Source organism: Trachypithecus francoisi, unplaced genomic scaffold (assembly GCF_009764315.1).
Source record: "Trachypithecus francoisi isolate TF-2019V2 unplaced genomic scaffold, Tfra_2.0 Lachesis_group3, whole genome shotgun sequence".
Classification (NCBI taxonomy): Eukaryota; Metazoa; Chordata; class Mammalia; order Primates; family Cercopithecidae; genus Trachypithecus; species Trachypithecus francoisi.
The window spans coordinates 112271362-112298057 of record NW_022681468.1 but is presented as its reverse complement, the minus strand read 5'-3'; the positions used below and the strand labels follow the sequence as shown (position 1 = coordinate 112298057).

Genomic DNA, 26696 nt, shown 5'->3' with positions numbered 1-26696 from the left:
CCCTGAGAGGAAACTTCCAAAGGAAGAATCAGACAGGTACACTCGCTGTTCAGCAATATTCTATCTTCGGCAACCTCTGCTGCTGATACCCAGGCAAAAAGGGTCTGGAGTGGACCTCAAGCAATCTCCAACAGACCAACAGACAGTCCTTCTGACTCTCAGACTGAAAACTATCAAACAGGAAGGACACCTATACCAAAACCCCATCAGTACGTCACCATCATCAAAGACCAGAGACAGATAAAACCACAAAGATGGGGAAGAAGCAGGGCAGAAAAGCTGGAAATTCAAAAAATAAGAGCACATCTCCCCCTGCAAAGGAGCGCAGCCCATCGCCAGCAACGGATCAAAGCCGGTCAGAGAATGACTTTGACGAGATGAGAGAAGAAGGCTTCAGTCCATCAAACTTCTCAGAGCTAAAGGAGGAATTACGTACCCAGCGCAAAGAAACTAAAAATCTTGAAAAAAGAGTGGAAGAATTGACAGCTAGACTAATTAATGCAGAGAAGGTCATAAACGAAATGACAGAGATGAAAACCATGACACGAGAAATACGTGACAAATGCACAAGCTTCAGTAACCGACTCGATCAACTGGAAGAAAGAGTATCAGCGATTGAGGATCAAATGAATGAAATGAAGCGAGAAGAGAAACCAAAAGAAAAAAGAAGAAAAAGAAATGAACAAAGCCTGCAAAAAGTATGGGATTATGTAAAAAGACCAAATCTACGTCTGATTGGGGTGCCTGAAAGTGAGGGGGAAAATGGAACCAAGTTGGAAAACACTCTTCAGGATATCATCCAGGAGAACTTCCCCAACCTAGTAGGGCAGGTCAACATTCAAATTCAGGAAATACAGAGAACGCCACAAAGATACTCCTCCAGAAGAGCAACTCCAAGACACATAATTGCCAGATTCACCAAAGTTGAAATGAAGGAAAAAATCTTAAGGGCAGCCAGAGAGAAAGGTCGGGTTACCCACAAAGGGAAGCCCATCAGACTAACAGCAGATCTTTCGGCAGAAACTCTACAAGCCAGAAGAGAGTGGGGGCCAATATTCAACGTTCTTAAAGAAAAGAATTTTCAACCCAGAATTTCATATCCAGCCAAACTAAGTTTCATCAGTGAAGGAGAAAGAAAATCCTTTATAGATAAGCAAATGCTTAGAGATTTTGTCACCACCAGGCCTGCCTTACAAGAGACCCTGAAGGAAGCCCTAAACATGGAAAGGAACAACTGGTACCAGCCATTGCAAAAACATGCCAAAATGTAAAGACCATCGAGGCTAGGAAGAAACTGCATCAACTAACGAGCAAAATAACCAGTTAATATCATAATGACAGGATCAAGTTCACACATAACAATATTAACCTTAAATGTAAATGGACTAAATGCTCCAATTAAAAGACACAGACTGGCAAACTGGATAAAGAGTCAAGACCCATCAGTCTGCTGTATTCAGGAGACCCATCTCACATGCAGAGACACATACATAGGCTCAAAATAAAGGGATGGAGGAAGATCTACCAAGCAAATGGAGAACAAAAAAAAGCAGGGGTTGCAATCCTAGTCTCTGATAAAACAGACTTTAAACCATCAAAGATCAAAAGAGACAAAGAAGGCCATTACATAATGGTAAAGGGATCAATTCAACAGGAAGAGCTAACTATCCTAAATATCTATGCACCCAATACAGGAGCACCCAGATTCATAAAGCAAGTCCTTAGAGACTTACAAAGAGACTTAGACTCCCATACAATAATAATGGGAGACTTCAACACTCCACTGTCAACATTAGACAGATCAACGAGACAGAAAGTTAACAAGGATATCCAGGAATTGAACTCATCTCTGCACCAAGCGGACCTAATAGACATCTATAGAACTCTCCACCCCAAATCAACAGAATATACATTCTTCTCAGCACCACATCGCACTTATTCCAAAATTGAACACATAATTGGAAGTAAAGCACTCCTCAGCAAATGTAAAAGAACAGAAATTATAACAAACTGTCTCTCAGACCACAGTGCAGTCAAACTAGAACTCAGGACTAAGAAACTCAATCAAAACCACTCAACTACATGGAAACTGAACAACCTGCTCCTGAATGACTACTGGGTACCTAACGAAATGAAAGCAGAAATAAAGATGTTCTTTGAAACCAATGAGAACAAAGATACAACATACCAGAATCTCTGGGACACATTTAAAGCAGTGTGTAGAGGGAAATTTATAGCACTAAATGCCCACAAGAGAAAGCAGGAAAGATCTAAAATTGACACTCTAACATCACAATTAAACGAACTAGAGAGGCAAGAGCAAACACATTCAAAAGCTAGCAGAAGGCAAGAAATAACTAAGATCAGAGCAGAACTGAAGGAGATAGAGACACAAAAAACCCTCCAAAAAATCAATGAATCCAGCAGTTGGTTTTTTGAAAAGATCAACCAAATTGACAGACCGCTAGCAAGACTAATAAAGAAGAAAAGAGAGAGGAATCAAATAGATGCAATAAAAAATGATAAAGGGGATATCACCACTGACCCCACAGAAATACAAACAACCATCAGAGAATACTATAAATGCCTCTATGCAAATCAACTAGAAAATCTAGAAGAAATGGATAATTTCCTGGACACTTACACTCTCCCAAGACTAAACCAGGAAGAAGTTGAATCCCTGAATAGACCAATAGCAGGCTCTGAAATTAAGGCAACAATTAATAGCCTACCCAGCAAAAAAAGTCCAGGACCAGGTGGATTCACAGCTGAATTCTACCAGAGGTACAAGGAGGAGCTGGTACCATTCCTTCTGAAACTATTCCAATCAATAGAAAAAGAGGGAATCCTCCCTAACTCTTTTTATGAGGCCAACATCATCCTGATACCAAAGCCTGGCAGAGACACAACAAAAAAAGAGAATTTTAGACCAATATCCCTGATGAACATCGATGCAAAAATCCTCAATAAAATACTGGCAAACCGGATTCAGCAGCACATCAAAAAGCTTATCCACCATGATCAAGTGGGCTTCATCCCTGGGATGCAAGGCTGGTTCAACATTCGCAAATCAATAAACGTAATCCAGCATATAAACAGAACCAAAGACAAGAACCACATGATTATCTCAATAGATGCAGAAAAGGCTTTTGACAAAATTCAGCAGCCCTTTATGCTAAAAACGCTCAATAAATTCGGTATTGATGGAACGTACCTCAAAATAATAAGAGCTATTTATGACAAACCCACAGCTAATATCATACTGAATGGGCAAAAACTGGAAAAATTCCCTTTGAAAACTGGCACAAGACAGAGATGCCCTCTCTCACCACTCCTATTCAACACAGTGTTGGAAGTTCTGGCTAGGGCAATCAGGCAAGAGAAAGAAATCAAGGGTATCCAGTTAGGAAAAGAAGAAGTCAAATTGTCCCTGTTTGCAGATGACATGATTGTATATTTAGAAAACCCCATCATCTCAGCCCAAAATCTCCTTAAGCTGATAAGCAACTTCAGCAAAGTCTCAGGATACAAAATTATGTGCAAAAATCACAAGCATTCTTATACACCAGTAACAGACAAGCAGAGAGCCAAATCAGGAATGAACTTCCATTCACAATTGCTTCAAAGAGAATAAAATACCTAGGAATCCAGCTTACAAGGGATGTAAAGGACCTCTTCAAGGAGAACTACAAACCACTGCTCAGTGAAATCAAAGAAGACACAAACAAATGGAAGAACATACCATGCTCATGGATAGGAAGAATCAATATTGTGAAAATGGCCATACTGCCCAAGGTTATTTATAGATTCAATGCCATCCCCATCAAGCTACCAATGACTTTCTTCACAGAATTGGAAAAAACTGCTTTAAAGTTCATATGGAACCAAAAAGAGCCCGCATTGCCAAGACAATCCTAAGTCAAAAGGACAAAGCTGGAGGCGTCACGCTACCTGACTTCAAACTATACTACAAGGCTACAGTAACCAAAACAGCATGGTACTGGTACCACAACAGAGATATAGACCAATGGAACAGAACAGAGTCCTCAGAAATAACACCACACATCTACAGCCATCTGATCTTTGATAAACCTGAGAGAAACAAGAAATGGGGAAAGGAGTCCCTATTTAATAAATGGTGCTGGGAAAATTGGCTAGCCATAAATAGAAAGCTGAAACTGGATCCTTTCCTTACCCCTTATACGAAGATTAATTCAAGATGGATTAGAGACTTAAATGTTACACCTAATACCATAAAAATCCTAGAAGAAAATCTAGGTAGTACCATTCAGGACATAGGCATGGGCAAGGACTTCATGTCTAAAACACCAAAAGCAACGGCAGCAAAAGCCAAAATTGACAAATGGGATCTCATTAAACTAAAGAGCTTTTGCACAGCAAAAGAAACTACCATCAGAGTGAACAGGCAACCTACAGAATGGGAGAAAATTTTTGCAATCTACTCATCTGACAAAGGGCTAATATCCAGAATCTACAAAGAACTCAAACAAATATACAAGAAAAAAACAAACAACCCCATCAAAAAGTGGGCAAAGGATATGAACAGACGTTTCTCAAAAGAAGACATCCATACAGCCAACAGACACATGAAAACATGCTCATCATCACTCGCCATCAGAGAAATGCAAATCAAAACCACAATGAGATACCATCTCACACCAGTCAGAATGGCAGTCATTAAGAAGTCAGGAAACAACAGGTGTTGGAGAGGATGTGGAGAAATAGGAACACTTTTACACTGTTGGTGGGATTGTAAACTAGTTCAACCATTATGGAAAACAGTATGGCGATTCCTCAGGGATCTAGAACTAGATGTACCATATGACCCAGCCATCCCACTACTGGGTATATACCCAAAGGATTATAAATTACTCTACTACAAAGACACATGCACACGTATGTTTATTGCGGCACTATTCACAATAGCAAAGACTTGGAATCAACCCAAATGTCCATCTGTGACAGACTGGATTAAGAAAATGTGGCATATATACACCATGGAATACTATGCAGCCATCAAAAAGGATGAGTTTGCGTCCTTTGTAGGGACATGGATGCAGCTGGAAACCATCATTCTTAGCAAACTATCACAAGAACAGAAAACCAAACACCGCATGTTCTCACTCATAGGTGGGAACTGAACAATGAGATCACTTGGACTGGGGAAGGGGAACATCACACACTGGGGCCTATCATGGGGAGGGGGGAGGAGGGAAGGATTGCATTGGGGAGTTATACATAATATAAATGATGAATTGATGGGTGCTGACGAGTTGATGGGTGCAGCACACCAACATGGCATAAGTATACATATGTAACAAACCTGCACGTTATGCACATGTACCCTAGAACTTAAAGTATAATAAAAAAAAAAACAAAGCAAATCAATAAACATTATTCATCACATAAACAGAACTAAAGACAAAAACCACATGATTGGCCGGGCGCGGTGGCTCAAGCCTGTAATCCCAGCACTTTAGGAGGCCGAGATGGGCGGATCATGAGGTCAGGAGATCGAGACCATCCTGGCTAATACCGTGAAACCCCGTCTCTACTAAAAAATACAAAAAACTAGCCGGGCGAGTTGGTGGGCGCCTGTAGTCCCAGCTACTCGGGAGGCTGAGGCAGGAGAATGGCGTAAACACGGGAGGCGGAGCTTGCAGTGAGCTGAGATCGGGCCACTGCACTCCAGCCCAGGCGACAGATCGAGACTCCGTCTCAAAAAAAAAAAAAAAAAAAACAACAAAAAAAACCACATGATCATCTCAACAGATGCAGAAATGGCTTTTGATAAAATTTAACATCCATTCATGTTAAAAACTCTCAATAAACTAGGTACTGAAGGAATATACCTCAAAATAATAAGAGCCATTTATAATAAACCCACAGTCAACATTGTACTTAACAGGCAAAACCTGGAAGCATATCCCTTGAAAGCCGGCACAAGACAAGAATGCCCTCTCTCACCACTCCTATTCAACATACTACTGGAAGTTCTGGCTAGGGCAATCAGGCAAGAGAAAGAAATAAAGGGTATTCAAATCGGAATAGAGGAGAAACTCAAACTATCCCTGTTCGCAGATGACATGATCCTGTATTTAGAAAATCCGAGTCTCAGCCCAAAAAGCTGCTGCTGCTTTTTTTTTTTTTTTTTAGACAGGGTTTCACTCTGGTTGCCCAGGCTGGAGTGCAGTAGTGCAATCTTCGCTCACTGTAGCCTCGACCTCCCAGGTTCAGGTGATTCTTCCACCTCAGCCTCCCGAGTAGCTGGAACTACAGGTGAAAGCCACCATGTCTGGCTAAATTTTTTGTATTTTTAGTAAAGACAGGGTTTTGCTATGTTGCCCAGGATGGTCTCGAACTGAACTCAAGCAATCCGCCTGTTGTGGCCTACCAGAGTGTTGTGATTAAAGGCACGAACCACTGTGCCCAACCCTCCAAAAGTTTCTTGAGCTGAAAAACAGCTTCACCAAAGTCTCAGGATACAAACTCAATGTGCAAAAATCACTGGTATTCCTATACACCAACAGTCAAGCTGACAGTCAAATCAGGAACTAACTCCCATTCCGTATTGCCACAAAAAGAATAAAATACCTAGGAATATAGCTAAGAGGTAAAATATCTCTATAAGGAGAACTGCAAGCCACTGCTCAAAGAAATCAGAGATGACGCAAAGAAATGGAAAAACACTCCATGCTCATCGATAGGAGGACTCAATATCATTAAAATGCCATACTGCTCAAAGCGATTTATTCAATTCAAAGCTATTCCCATTAAACTACCATTGATATTCTTCACAGAACTAAAAAAAAAAGCAAGCTATTTGAAAATTCATATGGAACCAAAAAAGAGCCCAAATAGCCAAGGCAATCCTAAGCAAAAAGAATAACGTTGGAGGCATCATGCTACCTGACTTCAAACTATACTACAGGGTTACAGTAACCAAAACAGCATAGTACTGGTATAATACAGACACACAGACCACTGGAACAGAATAGAGAGCCCAGAAATAAGGCCACACACCTACAACTATCTGATCTTCAACAAACCTGACAAAAGCAAGCAATGGGAAAAGGATTCTCTATTCAATAAATGGTGCGGGGATAACTGGCTAGCCATATGCAGAAGATTGAAACTGGACCTTTTCCTTATAGCATGTACAAAAATTAACTCAAGATGGATTAAAGACTTAAATGTAAAACCCAAAAGTATAAAAACCCTAGAAGACAACCTAGACAATACCATTTGGGACACAAGCATGGGCAAAGATTTCATGACAAAGACACCAAAAGCACTTGCAACAAAAGCAAACATTGACAAATGGTATCTCATTAAACTAAAGGGCTTCTGAACAGCAAAAGAAACTATCAACAGGGTAAACAGACAAACTACAGAATGGGAGAAAATTCTTGAAAACTATGCATCCAACAAAATATCTGGCATATATAGGGAACTCAAATTTACAAGAAAAAAAACCCGATTAAAAAGTGGGCAAAGGACATGAACAGACACTTTTCTAAAGAAGATATACATATGGCCAAAAATCATATGAAAAAAAGCTCCACATCACTGATCACTAGAGAAATGCAAATCAAAACCATAATGAGATACCATGTCATACCAATTAAAATGGCTATGATTTAAAAGTCAAAAAATCACAGATGCTCGCAAGGTTGTAGAGAAAAAGAAATGCTTACACACTGTTGGGAGTGTAAATTAGTTCAGCCATTGTGGAAGACAATGTGGTGATTCCTCAAAGGGCCTAAAGACAGAAATACCATTCAACCCAGCAATCCCGTTACTGGATGTATATCCAAAGGAATATAAATCATTCTATTATAAAGACACATGCACACACATATGTTCATCACCACACTATTCACAGTAACAAAGACATGGAATCAATTTAAATGCCCATGAATGATAGACTGGATAAAGAAAATGTGGTATGTATACACCATGGAATATAATACAGCCATAAAAAGGAATGAGATCATGTCCTGTGCAGGGACATGGATGGTGCTGCAGGCCATTATCCTTAGCAAACTAACACAGGAAGAGAAAACCAAATATCCCATGTTCTCATTTATAAGTGGGAGCTAAATGATAAGAACACATAGACACATAGAGGGGAACAACATACATTGGGGCCTGTTGGAGGATGGATGGTGGGAGGAGGGAGAAGACCAAGAAAAATAACTAAGGAGTACTAGGCTTAATACCTGGGTGATGAAATAGTCTGTACAACAAACCCCCACGACACAAGTTTACTACCTATGTAACAAACCTGCACTTGTAACCCTGAACTTAAAAGTTAAAAAACAAACAACAAAAACAAACAAACAAATGAAGACTCAATAGATTCACAAAGATAGATGTCATACAATGTGTATTCTCTGATCACAACAGGATGAAGTTAGAAATCTGTAACAAAAAAATCAACCTGAAAAATTCACAAATGTGTGAAAAATAACACATTTTTACACAACCAATGAATCACAAAAGTAGTCAAAGAAAAATCAGAAAATACAGACAAATGAAAATGAAAGCACAACATATCAAAATGTATGGGACACAGTGAAAGAAGGGGGACATTTACATTTAACAAAGTAGAAAAAGAAGAAAAATCTAAACCCAAAGCTAAACCCAAAGCTTTATTATTTCCTTCAGAAAGAATAATAAAGATTAGTACAGGGATAAATGAAACAGAATTTTATAATATAGAGAAAAATCAATGAAACCAACAGCTGGCTCTTCCATAAGACAATTAAACTAACAAACCTTTAGCTAGATTGACTATGAAAAGATACTAATTGCTAAGTTCAGAAATGAAAGTGGGCACATTACTACTGATTCTACATACATAAGAAGGATTCAAAGAGAGTACTATTAACAACTGTATGGCAATAAATTGGATAACCTACACAAAACAGACCACTTCCTAGAAACCCAAAATATGTCAAAATCTAATGATGAAGAAATACAAGACCTAAAAGATATATAATTAAGTCGATTAGTAATCAAAATCTCTCATCAAAGAAAAGCCTTGGACTTGATGGATTCACTAGTGAATTCTACCAAGCATGTAAAGAAGATGTAATAGCACTTCAGGACGCTGAGTGGGGCGGATTGCTTGAGCCCAGGAGTTCGAAAGCAGCCTGGGCTACATGGTAAGACCCCATCCCTACAAAAAAATACAAAAATTATCCGAGTTGGTGGCACACTCCTGTAGTCCCAAGGTACTTGGGAGGCTGAAGTGGGAGGATCCCTTGAATCCAGGAGGCAGAGGCTGCAGTAAGCTGAGATCGCGCCACTGCACTCCAGTTTGGCAACAGAGCAAGAGTTTATCTCAAAAACAAAAATGTGTGTATGTGTATATACATATATAGACACACATACAAATGAGGCCAGGCACGGTGGCTCACGCCTGTAATCCCAGCTACTTGAGAGGCTGAGGCAGGAGAATTGCTTGAACCCAGGAGCTGGGGGTTGCAGTGAGCTGAGATCCCACTATTGCACTCCAGCCTGAGCGACAGAGCAAGACTCTGTCTCAAAAAGAAAAGAATACACAAATGTCCAAAAAGCACATGAAAAGATGTCCAACACCACTAATCGTTAGGTAAATGCAATCCGAAACTAAAATGAGATACTATCTCAACTATATGGATGGCTACCATCAAAAAAAAAGCAGAAAATAACAAGTACTGGTGAGGATGTGGAGATATTGTTACTCTTGTGCAGAGCTGGTGAGAATGTAGAAAATGGTATAGCTACTGTGGAAGACAGTGTGCTGGTATTAATATCAAAAACAGATCTGCCATATGATCTAGCAATTCCACTTCTGGGTATACACAGAAAAGAATGAAAAGCAGGGACTCAAAGAGATATTTGTATACCCGTGTTCACAGCAGCATTATTCATAATTGCTAAATAGCGGAAGCAATCCAAATGTCTAATGACAGATTAATGGATAAGCAACACATATAGTGGAGTATTATTCTGCCCTAGCAAGGATGAATATTCTTATTCTTGGTGCAACATGGATAAATCTTGAGGATATCATGATAAATGAAATAAGCCTATTACAAAAAGACAAATACTGTATATTTACACTTATATGAGTTACCCAGAGTAGTCAATATAATAATAATAAAAAGTAGAATGGTGGTTGCCAAGTGCTAGGAACAGGAGGTATGGGAAATTATTGTTTAACAGGTATAGTTTTAGTTTTGTAAGATAAAAATAGTGGAGATGGATGATGTAATAGCTACACAACAATACGAATGTACTTAATATCACTAAACTGTATTAATAATGAGTAAGATAGTAAATGTTGCTATATGTATTTCATCACCATTTTAAAAAATGAAAAAAAAGTACATTGGTAGCCATCTATGTCTCTTAGATATAGTATAGATATGAAGTATTGATTACTTAATTTGCTTTCCTTGTTGATATATATAGTTTTTGGGAAGATGTATACAGAAATTTGAATTTAAGTAGCATTACTATCCTTTAGGGCCTCTATCATTTTAATGGAAAAAGCTCATACTGTATCAAAATTAAAAGTTTGCAATCATCATAAGCATTTCCTCACAGCATTAAAATGTCTATAAATATAATTTTTAAAAATCCAATTAAGTAGTTTGGAATTTCAAAAGTAAAACAAATTGGGCACTTTTAACTTCCTTTTCCTTGTATTACCTGATCATATCCAATATTTTTTCCTACCGATGAATGATCTTGCTCATATTAATTTATACAAGGTATTTATATATAACATGAGCTCTGTATCATTTTTGTTGTAAATATTTCTACCCCTCTTTTTTCTTTATGGTATTTAACCAAGCATAAAGTTTTCACTTTGATAAGAGTCAAATTCATCAGTCTTTTCTTCTCTGACTCCTGTGTCTAGAAGTTTATTTAGAAGGGACTTTGACATTTCCTCTGTTTTCTTCTAGTGCTTTTACAGTTTCATGTTTTTATCATTACATCTTTGACTAATCAGCAATTTAACTGCTAGAATAAGGAGTGAAAAGAGTATTCAACAACATTTGCTGGCTAATCTTATCCTTTCCCTAATGACTTGGAATTCCACCTTTGTCATTGTATCAGTTATTACTTGCTGTGAAACAAACTGCCTCAAAACTCAGTGTCTTCAAACAACTATTTGCTCTGGGCAGTTTGATCTGGGCTCAGCTAGGTAATTCTTCTGGTCTCACCTAACGTAACCGGCTAGGTGCTAACTGGTCCTGGATGGCCTTGATCCCTTGTCTAGGGTTTTCAGAAGGGACAGCTGGGACAACTGAGCCTGTTCCTTCATGGGATTTCTCACTCACAAGGAGGCTGACCCAGGCTTCCTTACATGGCAGTTACCGAAGAATAAGAAAGTGCAGGTGAGAATAGAAACCACAGACCCATAAGGCTAAGGCTTGGAAGTCACATATCACTTCTACAGCTTTCAATGGGCTAAAACAAGTCACAGGTCCAGAAGTTCAAGAGGAAGGGAAACAGAGTCCACTTCTTGATAGGAGAAACAGCAAAGTTATACTGCAAAGGGGCATGTATTCAGAAAGGGCTCAACTTCTTCTGGCCATCTTTTGCAAATACTATATACCGCAGTCATATATACTAAATTTCCTCAAGTATTTAGATGTATTTCTAGACTGTTTTAAAAATCTCTCCCAGCCAGGCATGACGGCTCACGCCTATAATCCCAGAACTTCGGGAGGCCAAGGCAGGCGGATCACTTGAGGTCAGGAGATCAAGACCAGTCTGGTCAACACTGGTGAAACCCCGTCTCTACTAAAAATACAAAAATTAGCTGGGTGTGGTGGCAGGCGCTTGTGATCCCAGCTACTAGGGAAGCTGAGGCACGAGAATCACTTGAACCCGGGAGGAAGAGGTTGCAGTCAGCCGAGATCTCGCCACTACATTCCAGCCTGGGCAATAGAGTGAGACTCTGTCTTAACAACAACAAAAAAAAACCAAAAAAACAAAACAAAACAAAAAAACCAAAACAAAAACAAAAGAACACTCTTCCAACAACTTGTATTTTTATTCATGTGTGAGTACAGCTTTAAAATTTTATTAAATATCCATTAGCTGAGTCCTAACTCATATTCCTTCTTTCAAAAATTTTTCTTAGAAATTCTCAGACGTTTCTATATTCTCTTTAGAATGATTTTAGATCTATGAAAAAAAGGTTGCTATTTTATAGGAATTACATTACATTTGTAGGAATATTTACAGCAAACTTACTGTCCTGTGTCTTTTATCCAAGAATATGATTTGTCTTTCCATTTACAAAAGTCTTTTATATCTCTTCTTAGCTTTTTAAGATTTTCTTTTAACAGATCCTTCACATTTCGTCTTAAGTTTACTCTTAAAGGTTGGGCATGGTGGTTCATGCCTATAATCCCAGCACTTTGGGAGGCAGAGGTGAGTGGACTGCCTGAGCGCAAGAGTTCGAGACCAAGCTGGGCAACAAGGTGAAACCCTGTCTCTACTAAAATACAAAAAATTAGCTGGGCATGGTGGCACAAATCTGTAGTCCCAGCTACATGGGAGGCTGAGGCACAAGAATTGCCTGAACCTGGGAGGTGTAGGTTGCAGTGAGCCTAGATTACGCCACTTCCCTTCAGACTGGGTGACAGAGCGAGACTCTGTCTTCAAAAAAAATAAGTTAAGTTTTCTCTTAAATATTTTACTTCTTTTTATTGCTACTGTAAATATATTTATATTTTCTAAGTGGTTATTGCAAAGAAAGCTATTAATTTTTGTATGCTAGATATGCTGTTGTGTAGCTTCAGGCCAGTTACCCTCTCTAGAGCTTAGTTTCCCTAATTAACCTCATAGAATTATTGTCAGGAATGAGGTAGCACACATAGAGTCTAGCATAAGGTAATGGCTCAGTAAATGTTACCTATTACTGTAATTATATTAATTTGGTAATCCACCATCCTACTGAATTGATTTCTCTTATTGCTTCTACTAGTTTTTCACTCCATTCTCCTGGACTTTGTGATATACAGTATCTTCATAATCTTGATAATTTTCTTACTTCTTTAATGTTTTATACGTATTTATCTTTTTATTGCAAAGCCTAATACTTTCAGAACAATAATAAATAAAAGCAGTAAGCTGATGGGTATCTTTTGACAGGCAAGACTATTTGTACTGTAAATGCAAATAATGGCTACATTAACATTCTATAGCATATGTATGCCAACAAGTGGTTATGGATATTCCTCAACTTGGGGCACTTAAATTAAATTGTTCCTTGACTTTTTCACTGTTAAAGGTACCAGTAAAAGAGTCATCTATGCAAAATTAATGCAGGAACAGAAAACCAACCACCACATGTTCTCGCTTATAAAGGGGAGTTGAACAAGGAGAACACATAAACAGAGGGAGGGGAACAACACACGCTGGGGCCTGTCGAGGGGTGATGAGAGGAGGGAGAGCATCAAGACAAATAGCTAATGCATGCTGGGCTTAATACTTAGGTGATAGGTTGACAGGTGCAGCAAACCACCATGACACATGTTTACCTATGAAACAAACCTGCACATCCTGCACATGTACTGCAGAACTTAAAATAAATATTTTTTTAAAAAAGTCATGCATGTATATAAATATCTGAGCACATTTTGCACTATTTCACTGAGCAGTCTTAGATCTGAATAAGACTTCCTAAACTGCTAACGCACACTGCTTTTCAACAAGACCATACTAGTCTGTACTCCCTTCAGTAGTGTTTGTGAGTACTTTTCTTACTGCAGCTCTACTGACAGTATTTTTAAGAAAAGCAAAATGATGATGCCTTTGTTTACCTAGCTATTATTTAATTACATTTACACCTCAATGGTGAAGTCTAAATTCTCATCTAAAATCTTGTGAGAATTGGCATTAGAGAACGCTAATTCTCTTTACAGACTGGCCTGTGGAACAATCCCTAATGAGATCTCCTCAGAGCAAGCACCAGCACAGCCTTGCTTTGCCAGAACCTGATCTGTTAGAACAGGGATTCTCAACCTTGGCACTATTAACATTCCTCTCGTCCCCCCTCGACAGGCCCCAACATGTGTTGTTCCCCTCCCTCTGTTTATGTGTTCTCCTTGTTCAACTCCCCCTTATAAGTGTGAATACAGTGTTTGGTTTTCTGTTCCTGCATTAATTTTGCACAGATGACTCTTTTACTGCTACTTTTCACAGTGAAAAAGTCACTGTTCTCTCTGTGAGGGTTGTCTTATACATTGAATAATAAATAGCAGAATCCTTGGCCTCCACCCACATGATGCTAGCAGCCTCAAGTTGTGCTCACAATAACTGTGCCCAGGCCCGGCCAAATATCCTCAGCAAACTCTCCTCTAGTTGGATACTACTGTGTTAACACAATGTTGTTCTAGAAATCAGAAACAAAGAACCTAATTACAGACATAACATGATGGTTGAGATACACTTTTGTTACAGGCATAGACTGAAGAAAAGGAGAACTAAAATGTGGAATACTCACTTTGCTTTATAAGGTGAATCAGATCCAGAATTTTTGGTTTCCATTAAACTCTCATATTCCTTAGCTCTGAAGAGAAAAAAGGTTTTAACACAGTTATTTCACTGCTAATTTTTTATAATAAAGCAAAATGTTGGCTGTATTTTTCCCCTATTAAATTTAACACTCAGCCTATTAAATTTGGTGACTGAAGTGGCTGACTACCTATGTATCTCAAGAGTTATACAATGAAAAGATAAATACAGGTAAAGAATAATACAAAAAACAGTCATTGAATTTTAGAAATAACTAAAAAGGCAGTGGAAATAACTTGACCAGACTCTCAAAGATTTGTTTTGTTTTTGTTTTTTATACTGACTAAATACCAAAGGTTCAGAAAAATTTGAGATACTTCTCTGCCCCTTTCTAACTAGGCTCCAGCTTGCCTAAACTGGTAGGTGACAGTCATCAAGCTGGTCACTGATATAAGACAGTTCTCACTATAGCAATCCATTAATGTTGACTTAATTTGTATACTTCTCTTTTTGGAGGAAAAAAAGAGGAAAATGTCAATTTAAATGTTAACTGCTCATCCAAAGGATCCTGTTGTCAAAGAATTCATCCAGTGATCTATGAAAAAATTGCCCACAACGTAAAACAATCTAGAGAGTAATGACAGGTGAAAAAAAAATACTCCTACCTAAAAAAGTGAGAATGATGCAAATTACAATAGCCTTAATGAGGAAAAAAGCAAACTAGACAGGTGATTCTTTGGAATAAAGAAATATCTAAATTGGAATAAAATATGAAATTACATATTTTTTCAACTAAAGTATGCTCACTGCCATCAGCCTAAATATTATGATTTTTATAAATATAAAGATTTTTACAAATATAAACATTTTGCATGTCAAAATGGAGAAATAACTACTTGATAGCTGCAAGTAATTGTGACCTCATCTGAAAGGTGGGAAAAGTAACAATTATGCGTGGTGGAGTATGTTCCAAGCATTGTACTGACTGTTGTACATTCAATAGTATCACAAGTATCTAAAAATTCAATATGGTATTATCCCTATGATACGATTTAGATATTTGTCCCCTGCACATCTCATGTAGAAATGTGATCCCCAATGTTGGAGGTGGGGTCCAGTGAAAGGTGGCTGGATCACAAGGGTGGATCTCTCATGAATAGCAAGGTGCCGTCCTTACAGGAATGAATAATAATGAGTTCATATGACATCCAGTTGTTTAAGAGTGTGGCATCTCACCCTGTGAGCATTTTTGTATGTCTCTTGGTTGATTGTATGTCTTCTTTTGAGAAGTGTCTGTTCATGTTCTTTGCCCACCTTTCAATGGCTTTGTTTTTTGCTTATTCAATTGTCTAAGTTCCTTATAGATTCTGGATATTAAACCTTTGGATGCATAGTTTCTGAAATATTTTCTCCCATTCTGTAGGTTATCTGTTCACTCTGTTGACAGTTTCTTTTGCTGTGCAGAAGCTCTTTAATTAGGTCTCGCTTGTCAGTTTTTGTGTTTATTGTAATTGCTTTTGAGGACTTAGTCATAAATTCATTGCCAAGGCCACTGTCCAGAATGGTATTCCCTAGGCTTTCCTCTAGGAATTTCATAGTTTAGAGGTCTTACCTTTAAATCTTTCATTCATCTTGAGTTAACTTTTGTATATGATGAAATGTAGGGGTCTAATTTATTTATTCTGCATATGGCTAGCCAGTTATTTCAGCACCATTTATTAAATAGGGAGTCCTTTCTTCATTGCTTATTTTTGTCAACTTTACCAAAGATCAGATGGCTATAGATGTGCTGCATTATTTCTGGGTTCTCTATTCTGTTCCACTGGTCTTAAGTGTCTGGTGTTGTACCAGTACCATGTGCTGTCTTGGTTACTGTAGACTTATAGTATAGTTTGAAATTGGGTAATGTAATGCCTCCTGTTTTGCTCTTTTTGCTTAGGATTGCTTTGGCTCTTCAGGCTCTTTTATGGCTCCATATGCATTTTAGAATAGCTTTTCATAATTTTGTAAAAAATGATATTGATAAACAAAGACCATATGATCATCTCAATAGATGCAGAAGCAGCTTTCAATAAAATCCAGCATCCCTTCATGATTAAAAAAAAAAAAACCCCTCAACAGACTAAGAATTGAATGAACATACCTCAAAATAATAAAAGTCATCTATGGCAACCCCATAGCCAATCCCATTGTGGATGGGCAAAAGCTGGAAGCATTTCCCTGAAGAACAGGAACATGACAAGGATGTCCACTCTCACTACTCCTACATATTGCAAGTCCTAGCCAGAGTAATCAGCAAGAGAAATAAAAGGCATTCAAACAGGAAAATAAGTTAAATTATCTCTCTTCACTGACAATATGATTCTATACCTAGAAAACTCTAAAAACTCTGCCAAAAGGCTCCTAGAACTGATAAGACGACTTCGGTGAAGTTTCAGGATACAAAATCAATGTACAAAAATCAGTAGCATTTCTATACACCAATAACATTGAAGGTGAGAGCCGAATCAAGAATACAATCCCATTTACAATGGCTACACATACACAAAAATAAGATACCTAAGAATACATTTAAACCAAGGAAGTGAAAGATCTCTACAAGAAGGACTACAAAAGATTACTGAAATAAATCATATATGACACAAATAAATGAAAAAACATTCCATATGGGCTCATGGATTGGAAGAATCAATATCATTAAAATGGCTGCCCAAAGTAACCTGCAGATTCAATACTACTCCTATCAAGTTACCTTTCATTTTTTCTTCACCTTCTGGGACACTGCAAATTTGAGTATTTTGTGATCTTATGATGTTGCATATGTCACATACGCTGTTTTTCAGTTGTAAACAGCATCAGTGGTATCTGTGATTTCCTCAGTGACTTATGGTAGGGTTGTTAGTGAAGGTTCTGGTGAAGTTTTGCTGGGGATGGGGACACCTCAAGCCCCAGTAGTGGCAGCAGGGGGCCAAATGTACTTGTTCTTAGGCTCCACAATGACAAACACTGATACCAGTGTTAGCAGGTCCAGGCAGCTTGCTCTGGTGACAGGGGTGGCAACAATGGGCTAGTGAGGAAGGTGGGTTCTGGGGCCATGGTATGGGCAATGGCAGTAGCATTGGCATGAATAACCTCTGGATCCCAAGTAATTCACACTCGCATTGTTGGTGGTAGCCTTCATGGGCTGGCAGTCTAGTCCCCAGGCTTGCAGGTGGATGAATCCCCACCTGCAATGACAGGTTGGGTGGGCTTTCCCTTAATCCCCCAGAATGAATACTCAGGTACCAACAACGGTGGACTGGGCTGGGCAGTCCCCAGGCCTCTGAGCAACATGCTTGGTTACTGGAGGTGCAGAGATGAGCTGGGTGGATCTGTTGTCAGGGACTCTGGTGGTATGTGTAGGTGCTAGCTTTGGTAGGCCGGCATGGGGTAATACTCAGGCCTAACGCAGAATGCTTGGGTGAGCATGGCAGTGGCTGCACTGCAGCCCCACAACTAGGGAGAGTGAGGTTGCTCTCAGTAGCAGCACCCATATGCAGGCAGCTGGGAAGCATGCACATTGCTTGTGCTTTGGCCCCAGGTTCAGCGGCCCACAGCAGTGGCTGCTGTTGGAAGGGAAGTTCATTCTTGGACGTATGAAGATGTTACAGTGGCCTCACCGCTAGGGGCAGTAGGGTCTTTGCCAATGGTTCCTACTTCATCCCTGGAGGCAGAGGCCAACTGTGGTGCTGGCAGGGGGTGGGGAATGTCAGTGGGGTTTGAGTTATGGAAATGCAGAAGCTGTTGGATCCCTGGGCAGAATGTAGCTCTGGTAGGAGCCGGACTGTGGTTGTGGCACCTTTCTGTAGCTGCTCAGGACTCAGGGGTATGTGAGGCCCAAGCATGGACTCCCTCTCTGGAACAATACCTTTATGTGGTCTCCAAGTAGGTTCTTATGTTAGTTGCAGGGGCTTTCCCATGGCTGGACGCAGGAGTCCGCGGTGGGAATATAGGCTGTTGGGGATCACGCACTTCCTTTCCCCATACTGGGGAGCCTCTCCAGGCTCCCAGCTGATCCCAGAAGAACAGGCTACAACACTCTCCTCTCCTATCTTGCTTTAGGTCAGAGGTGTCCAATCTTTTGGCTTCCCTGGCCACAGTGGAAGAAGAAGAACTGCCTTGGGCCACACATAGAATACACTGACAGTAACGATAGTTGATGAGCTTTAAAAAAAAAAACAAAAACAAAAACAAAAAAAAATCTCATAATGCTTTAAGAAAGTTTGCGAATTTGTGTTTGGCCGCACTCAAAGCCATCCTGGGCCACATGCGGCCTGCAGGATGTGCATTGCATAAGCTTGCTTTAGGTGTCTCCTGTCACTTTGTGGTTGAATGCCAGTATTCTCGGATGATCTGTTCAAAGTGTGATTATCTACTCACTATTTTTTGTTCTTTGTTGGTTCTTTGTTGTGGAGGAGGTTCTTTGTTGTGGAGGAGGCACATACTAGATGCCTCTAGTCAACCATCTGGAAGCACCTCCCATTTGATTCACTTTTAGCATTCAATTAAATATTTATTTCCAGAGTTTTGACTCTTCATAAACTATAGTAGAGGGGGGATACAAAGAGGTATATACATAATGAGAATATTCAAGAAACTTAGTCTGCAGAAGGAAGAAGATGACATAACAGCATAGAAGGATACATAATTCCAGCCACGTTCGGTGGCTCACGACTGTAATCCTAGCACTTTGAGAGGCTGAGGCGGGTGGATCACTTGAGGTCAGGAGTTCGAGACCAGCCTGGCCAACATGGCAAAGCCCTGTCTCTACTAAAAATACAAAAATTAGCTGGCAGTGTGGTGCGTGCCTGTAATCCCAGCTAATTAGGTGGCTGAAACATGAGAATCATTTGAACCTGGGAGGCAGAGGTTGCAATGAGCCAAGAATTACGGCACTGCACTCCAGCCTGGGTAACAGAGAGAGACTCTGTCTCAAACAAAACAAAATAAACAAACAAACAAACAAAAACATAATTCCATGGGGCAGAGTACTGACAGGTAAGTAATGTGATATGTTCATTTCCAGCTAAGTTTCCTGAAGGAAATGGAATGTGTACTCTCTTGAAAGTCAGAGGGTCTCTGAATACAAAGGAAATGGCATTACTACCAGAGAAAATTGAGTAAACAATGCTGAACATAAGGAAAAATACAAGTTATGCTTAGAACATTGTGGAGACCCATTTGGTCAGAGCAAAAGATTAAAATGTGAGAACAGCAAGAGATAAGGTTGAAAGAATCCTTTCAGATATACTACCACAATTATAATCTGATGATTTGTTTTTTAGATGATTGTCTACTTTGGTAAGATTTAAAATTTTATTGGTGTAGTGTTGTACACTGCATTTCCTCATTATTAATCTCAATATCATCTTGATTATACTCCCTCTCAGTCATAATGTGGGATATATGTATGCTCCATTTTATTTTTTATTAGCTTTTTTGCAGGCTATTTTACAAATCTTCTTAAGAAATTACATCTCTATTTTTTATCTTTATAAAAAGTAGTATATTGTAAGTATCACATGTGTATTTGTTAAATAAAACTAAGTAAATCCATCTATCTTGTTTTCCATGGGGGTGATAACAATATCGTTCTAGCTCCTTGAGTTATTTACATCATTTCTACATCAACTGATAACAAAATCATTTAAAGCAAAAATTTCATTCTGAGCAAAGCTTTGGTAACATCCTGTAAGTTTCATACTGTCATAAATTTCAAATAATCTATAGTTTTCACTTTGATTTACTCCTAACAATTCATATTGAAAATGTTTTCTTTTTGTCACCCTTGCGTCCAAAAAAATGCTTTATTCTATGATTTGAAAAAAATTTGGTCAGTTTCATGGAGATATGATTTCCATACAATAAAAAATTTTTAATTTGTGTATAATTCAATGAGTTTTCACTATTATGTACCCCAGTATAACCAAAATCACAATCATGATATGAAAGATTTCCACTACACCACAAAGTTCTCTTTTGTCTCTTTCTAGTCAATTTCTTCCCCTACCTCTTGCTCCTAGAAATCAGCCATCTGTTTTCTACCAGTAAGGCTTTCTAGAATATACACTTATTACAACCATACACCATATTGTCTCTAAATTAATTCATTTAGCATAAAGCTCTTGCCATTCATTTAAACTGTTGAATGTATCACTAGTTCATTTCTTTTAATTGCTTAATAACATTCCACTGTTCATACAGGCAACATACAGAATGGGAGAAAATTTTTGCAATCTACTCATCTGACAAAGGGCTAATATCCAGAATCTACAAAGAACTCAGATAAATTTACAAGAAAAAAAACAACTCCATCAAAAAGTGGGCAAAGGATATGAACAGATACTTCTCAAAAGAAGACATTTATGCAGCCAACAGACCCATGAAAACATGCTCATCATCACTGGCTATCAGAGAAATGCAAATCAAAACCACAGTGAGATACCATCTCACACCAGTTAGAATGGCGATCATTAAAATGTCAGGAAACAACAGGTGCTGGAGAGGATGCGGAGAAATAGGAACACTTTTACACTGTTGGTGGGACTGTAAACTAGTTCAACCACCGTGGAAGACAGTGTAGCGATTCCTCAATAATCTAGAACTAGAAATACCATTTGACCCAGCCATCCCATTACTGGGTATATACCCAAAGGATTGTAAATCATGCTGCTATAAAGACACATGCACACATATGTTTATTGTGGCATTATTCACAATAGCAAAGACTTGGAACCAACCCAAATGTCTATCAATGATAGATGGATTAAGAAAATGTGGCACATATACACCATGGAATACTATGCAGCCATAAAAAAAAGATGAGTTCACGTCCTTTGTAAGGACATGGATTCAGCTGGAAACCATCATTCTCAGTAAACTATTGCAAGGACAAAAAAACCAAACACTGCATGTTCTCACTCATAGATGGGAATTGAACAATGAGAACACTTGGACACAGGAAGGGGAACATCACACACCAGGGCCTGTCGTGGGGTCGGGGTGGGGGAGAGGGTTAGCATTAGGAGATATACCTAATGTAAATGACGAGTTAATGGGTGCAGCACACCAACATGACACATGTACACATATGTAACAAACCTGCACATTATGCACACGTACCCTAGAACTTAAAGTATAATAAAAAAATTATAATTTCCCTCACTATTTATCCAGTGAAACAAGTAAACAAAGAGACAATATAGCACACAAAAAAATAATGTTCCACTCTTCAGACACCTGAAAATTTGTTTATCCACTCACAAGTTAGACATCTCACTTTTTTCCAGATTAGGGTTACTATGAATAAAGCTACTATGAAAATTTGCAGACAAGTCCTTGGGTGAAAAATGTTTTCATTTGTCACAGATAAATTACCTAGGAGTGGGTCATGTAATAAGCATGTACTTAACTTTAAGTGACCAAAGTATTTTCTGAACTTCAAATGAGCGAAGTATTTTCTGAAGTAATCATTCCAACTTGCATTTCTAACAGTAAAGTATGAAAGTTACAGTTGCTTTAGTCCTGGCCAATACTTGGTTTGGCCAATCTTAGAAATTCCTGTGGGTGTATAGTGGTATCTCACTGTGGTTTAATTTGCAATTTCCTAATAATGATTTAAACAACCTACTATGTGGGTATTTGCTGTTCGTACATCTTCTCTAGCTAAGTGTATTCCAGTTTTTTGCTGTGTTAAAATCATTGTTTATTTTCAGAGGTGGTGGTGAGGTGGGGCTTTGATTGATCTTTTGTAATACATTTCTAGTTTTATTGACTTATGCACAATGAATATATAATTTCCATTTCCGAATTAGAGGAATTAGAATTCTTTGTCTTTTGTGTTTTGTTGTTTGTTCATGTTTTATAAATGTTTCATGGGAATGCATTTTTTAAAAATATGTATGGTCTACTGGCAGACATCAAAGCTTGGCAATAAACACCTGGACATATTTCTGGACTCTCAATTCTAATGGACTAGAATATAATAGAATATAGCTTAATAATTTATATGTCTATCCTCACGTTAAGGTAACAGTTAATTACTATAGGTTTGTAATAAGTTTTGAAATTGAGTAGTTCAGTCCTCTTTGTTCTTCTTTTTCAAGATTGTTTTGGCTACTAGGAGGTCTCTTGTAATTCTATGTAATTTTTTTTAAGTTTTAAGCTCTGGGGTACATGTGCAGGATGTGCAAGTTTGTTATAGAGGTAAATGTGTGCCATGGTGGTTTGATGCACCTATCAATCCATCACCTAGGTATTAAACCCAGCATGCATTAGCTATTTTTCCTAATGCTCTCCCACCCCAAACCACACCCTTTGACAGGCCCCAATGTGTGTTGTTCCCCTCCCTGTGTCCATGTGTTCTCACTGTTCAGCTCCCACTTATAACTGAGAGCATGTGGTATTTGGTTTTCTGTTCCTGTGTTAGTTTGCTGAGGATAATGGCTTCCAGGTCCATTCATGTCCCAGGAAAGAACATGATCTCATTCCTTTTTATGGCTGCATAGTATTCATTCCATGGTGTATATGTCCCACATTTTCTTTATCCAGTTTATCACTGATGGGTATTTGGTTTGATTCCATGTCTTTTTTATTGTGAATAGTGCTGTAATGAACATACGCATGCATGTACCTTTGTAACAGAATGACTTTTATTCCTTTGGGTATATACCCAGTAATGAGATTGCCGGGTAAAATGGTATTTCTGGTGCTAGATCTTTAAGAAATCACCACAGTCTTCCACAATGGTTGAACTAATTTGCATTTCCACCAACAATGTAAAAGCGTTCCTATTTCTCTACAACCTCACTAGCCTCTGTTGCTTCTTGACTTTTTAATAATTGCCATTCTGACAAGAATCTCATTGTGGTTTTGATTTGCATTTCTCTAATGATCAATGATGTTGAGCTTTTCTTCATAGGTTTGTTGGCCGCATGAATGTCATCTTTTGAGAAGTGTCTGCTTATGTCTTTGGCCCACTTTTTAATGGGGTTGTTTTTATTTCTTGTAGATTCTGGATATTAGGCCTCTATCAGATGCATAGATTGCAAAAATGTTCTCCTACTCTATAGGTTGCCTCTTTGCTCTGATAGTTTATTTTGCTGTGCAGAGGCTCTTTAGTTGAATTAGATCTCATTTGTCAATTTTTTCTTCTGTTGCACTTGCTTTTTCCAATTTCATCATGTTTTGCCCATGCCTATGTCCCGAATGGTACCACCCTGGTTGTCTTCCAGAGTTTTTATAGTTTTGGGTTTTACATTTAAGTCTTTAATCCATCTTGATTTAATTTTTGTATATGGTATAAGGAAAAGGTCCAGTTTCAATCTTCTGCATATGGCTAGCCAATTATTCCATCACTATTCATTGAATAGGGAATCCTTTTCCCATTGCTTTTGTCATGTTTGTCAAAGATCAGATAGTTGTAGGTGTGTGGCCTTATTTCTGGGCTCTCTATTCTGTTCCATTGGTCGAGGTGTCTGTTTACGTACCAGTACCACACTGTTTTCGTTACTATAGCCCTGTAATATAGTTTGAAGTTCGGTAGTGTGATGTCTCCAGCTTTGTTCTTTTAGCTTATGATTGTCTTGGCTATACGAGCTTTTTGGGTCCATATGAATTTTAAAATAGTTTATTCTAATTCTGTGATGAATGTCAATGATAGTTTAATGGGAATAGCATTGAAATTACAAATTACTTTGAGTACTATGGCCATTTGAACCATACTGATTCTTCCTATTTGTGAGCATTGAATGTTTTTCCATTTGTTTGTGTCTGCTCTGATTTCCTTGAGCAGTGGTCTGTAGTTATCCTTGAAGAGGTCCTTCACTTCCCTTGCTAGCTGTATTCCTACATATTTTATTCTCTTTGGAGAAATTGAGAGCTGCAGTTCATCCATGATTTGGCTCTCTACTTGCCTAATGTTGGTGTATAGGAATGCTTGTGACTTTTGCATATTGATTTTGTATCCTGAGACTTTGCTGACATTGCTTATCAGCTTAAGAAGCTTTTGGGCTGAGACAATGGGGTTTTCTAGATATAGGATCATGTCATCTGCAAACTAAGATACTCTGACTTCCTCTCTTCCTATTTGAATACACTTTATTTCTTTCTCTTGCCTGACGGCTCTGGCCGGAACTTCTAAAATTATGTGGAATAGGAGTGGTGAGAGAAGGCATCCTTGTCTTGGGCCAGTTTTCAAGTGGAATGCTTCCAGCTTCTGCCCATTCAGTATGATATTGGCTGTGGGTATGTCATAAATGGTTCTTATTATTATGAAGTATGTTCCTTCAATACTTAGTTTATTGAGAGTTTTTGACATGAAGGAATATTGAATTTTATCAAAGGCCTTTTCTGCATCTATTGAGATAATCATGTGGTTTTTGTCTTTAGATCTGTTTATGTGATGAATTATGTTTATCGATTTGCATATGTTGAAGCAGTCTTGCATCCCAGGGATGAAGTCAACTTGATCGTGGTGGATAAGCTTTTTCATGTGCTGCTGTATTCAGTTTGCCAGTATTTATTGAGAATAATCATTGCATTGGTGTTCATCAGCGATATTGGCTGAAGTTTTCTTTTTTTGTTGTATCTGTGCCAGGTTTTGGTATAAGGATGGTGCTGGCCTCATAGAATGAGTTAGGGAGGAGTCCCTCCCTTTCAATTTTTTGGAATAGTTTCAATAGGAATAGTACCAGTTCTTCTTTGTACTTCTAGTAGAATTCAGCTATTAATCCATCTGGTCTTGGGCTTTTTTTTTGTTTGGTTGGTAGGCTATTTATCACCTGCCTCAATTTCAGAACTTGTTATTGGTCTATTCAGGGACTCAACTTCTTCCTGGTTCAGTCTTCAGAGGGCGTTTGTGTCGAGGAATTTATCCATTACTTCTAGATTTTCTAGTTTATTTACATAGAGGTATTTATAGTATTCTCTGATGGTGGGGTCTATACAGTATATAGTACCGTGGAAACACAGTATTCTCTATTTCTGTGCGGTCATTGGTGATATCCCATTTATCATTTTTTATTGTGTCTATTTGATACTTCTCTATTAATCTAGCTATCTATCTATCTTCTTCATCGGTTTTTCCAAAAAACCAGCTCCTGGATTCACTGATTTTTTTGAAGGATTTTTGCATCTCTGTCTCCTTCAGTTCTGCTCTGAGCTTAGTTATTTCTTTTCTTCTCCTAGCTTTGGGGTTTGTTTGCTCTTGGTTCTCTAGTTCTTTTCGTTGTGATGTTAGGGTGTTGATTTGAGACCTTTCTAGCTTTTTGATGTGAGTATTTAGCGTTACAAATTTCCCTCTTAACACTGGTTTAGCTGTGTCCCAGAGATTCTGGCATGTTGTCTCTTTGTTCTCACTGGTTTCAAAGAATTTAATTTCTGCCTTAATTTCATTATTTACCCAGCAGTCATTCAGGAGCAGGTTGTTTAATTTCCATGTAGTCATGTGGTTTTCAGTCAGTTTCTTAATCTTGAGTTCTAATTTGATTGCGCTGTGGTCCGAGAGACTCTTATTATTTCAGTTCTTTTGCATTTGCTGAAGAGTGATTTACTTCCAATTATGTGATCAATTTTACAGTAAGTGCAATGAGGCACCAAGAAGAATGTATATTCTGTTGTTTTGGGGTACAGAATTCTGTAGATACCTATCAGATCCACTTGATCAAGAGCTGAGTTCAACTCCTAAACATTTTTGTTAATTTTCTGTCTTGATGATCTAATATTGACAGTAGAGTGTTAAAGTCTCCCACTATTATTGTGTGGGAGTCTAAGCCTCTTTGTAGGTCTCTAAGAACTTGTTTTATGAATCTGGGTACTCCTATACTGGGTGCACAGACATTTAGGACAGTTAGCTCTTCTTGTTGAATTGACTCATTTATTATTACGTAATGCCCTTGTCTTTTTTGATTTTTGTTGGTTTAAAGTCTGTTTTGTCAGAAACTAAGATTGCAACTCCTGCTTTTTTGTTTTCCATTTGCTTGGTAAATTTTCCTCCATTCTTTTATTTTCAGTCTATGTGTGTCTTTGCATGTGAGATGGAGCTCTTGAATGCAGCACACTGATGGATCTTGACTCTTTATCAAGCTTGCCCTTCTGCGTCTTTTAAT

General features: G+C 38.4%; 1 protein-coding gene across 8 annotated transcripts in view; it reads right to left on the bottom strand.

The window, feature by feature from the left end:
* The window catches only part of SCAPER (S-phase cyclin A associated protein in the ER), a 589310-nt gene that overhangs the window by 274201 nt on the left and 288413 nt on the right, over nucleotides 1-26696 (bottom strand). For all 8 annotated transcript variants that reach the window (XM_033189309.1, XM_033189313.1, XM_033189315.1 and 5 more), the window contains exon 22: nucleotides 14540-14605. In XM_033189309.1, the coding sequence (XP_033045200.1) occupies nucleotides 14540-14605 (66 nt within the window). The remainder of the gene's footprint in view (nucleotides 1-14539; nucleotides 14606-26696) is intronic.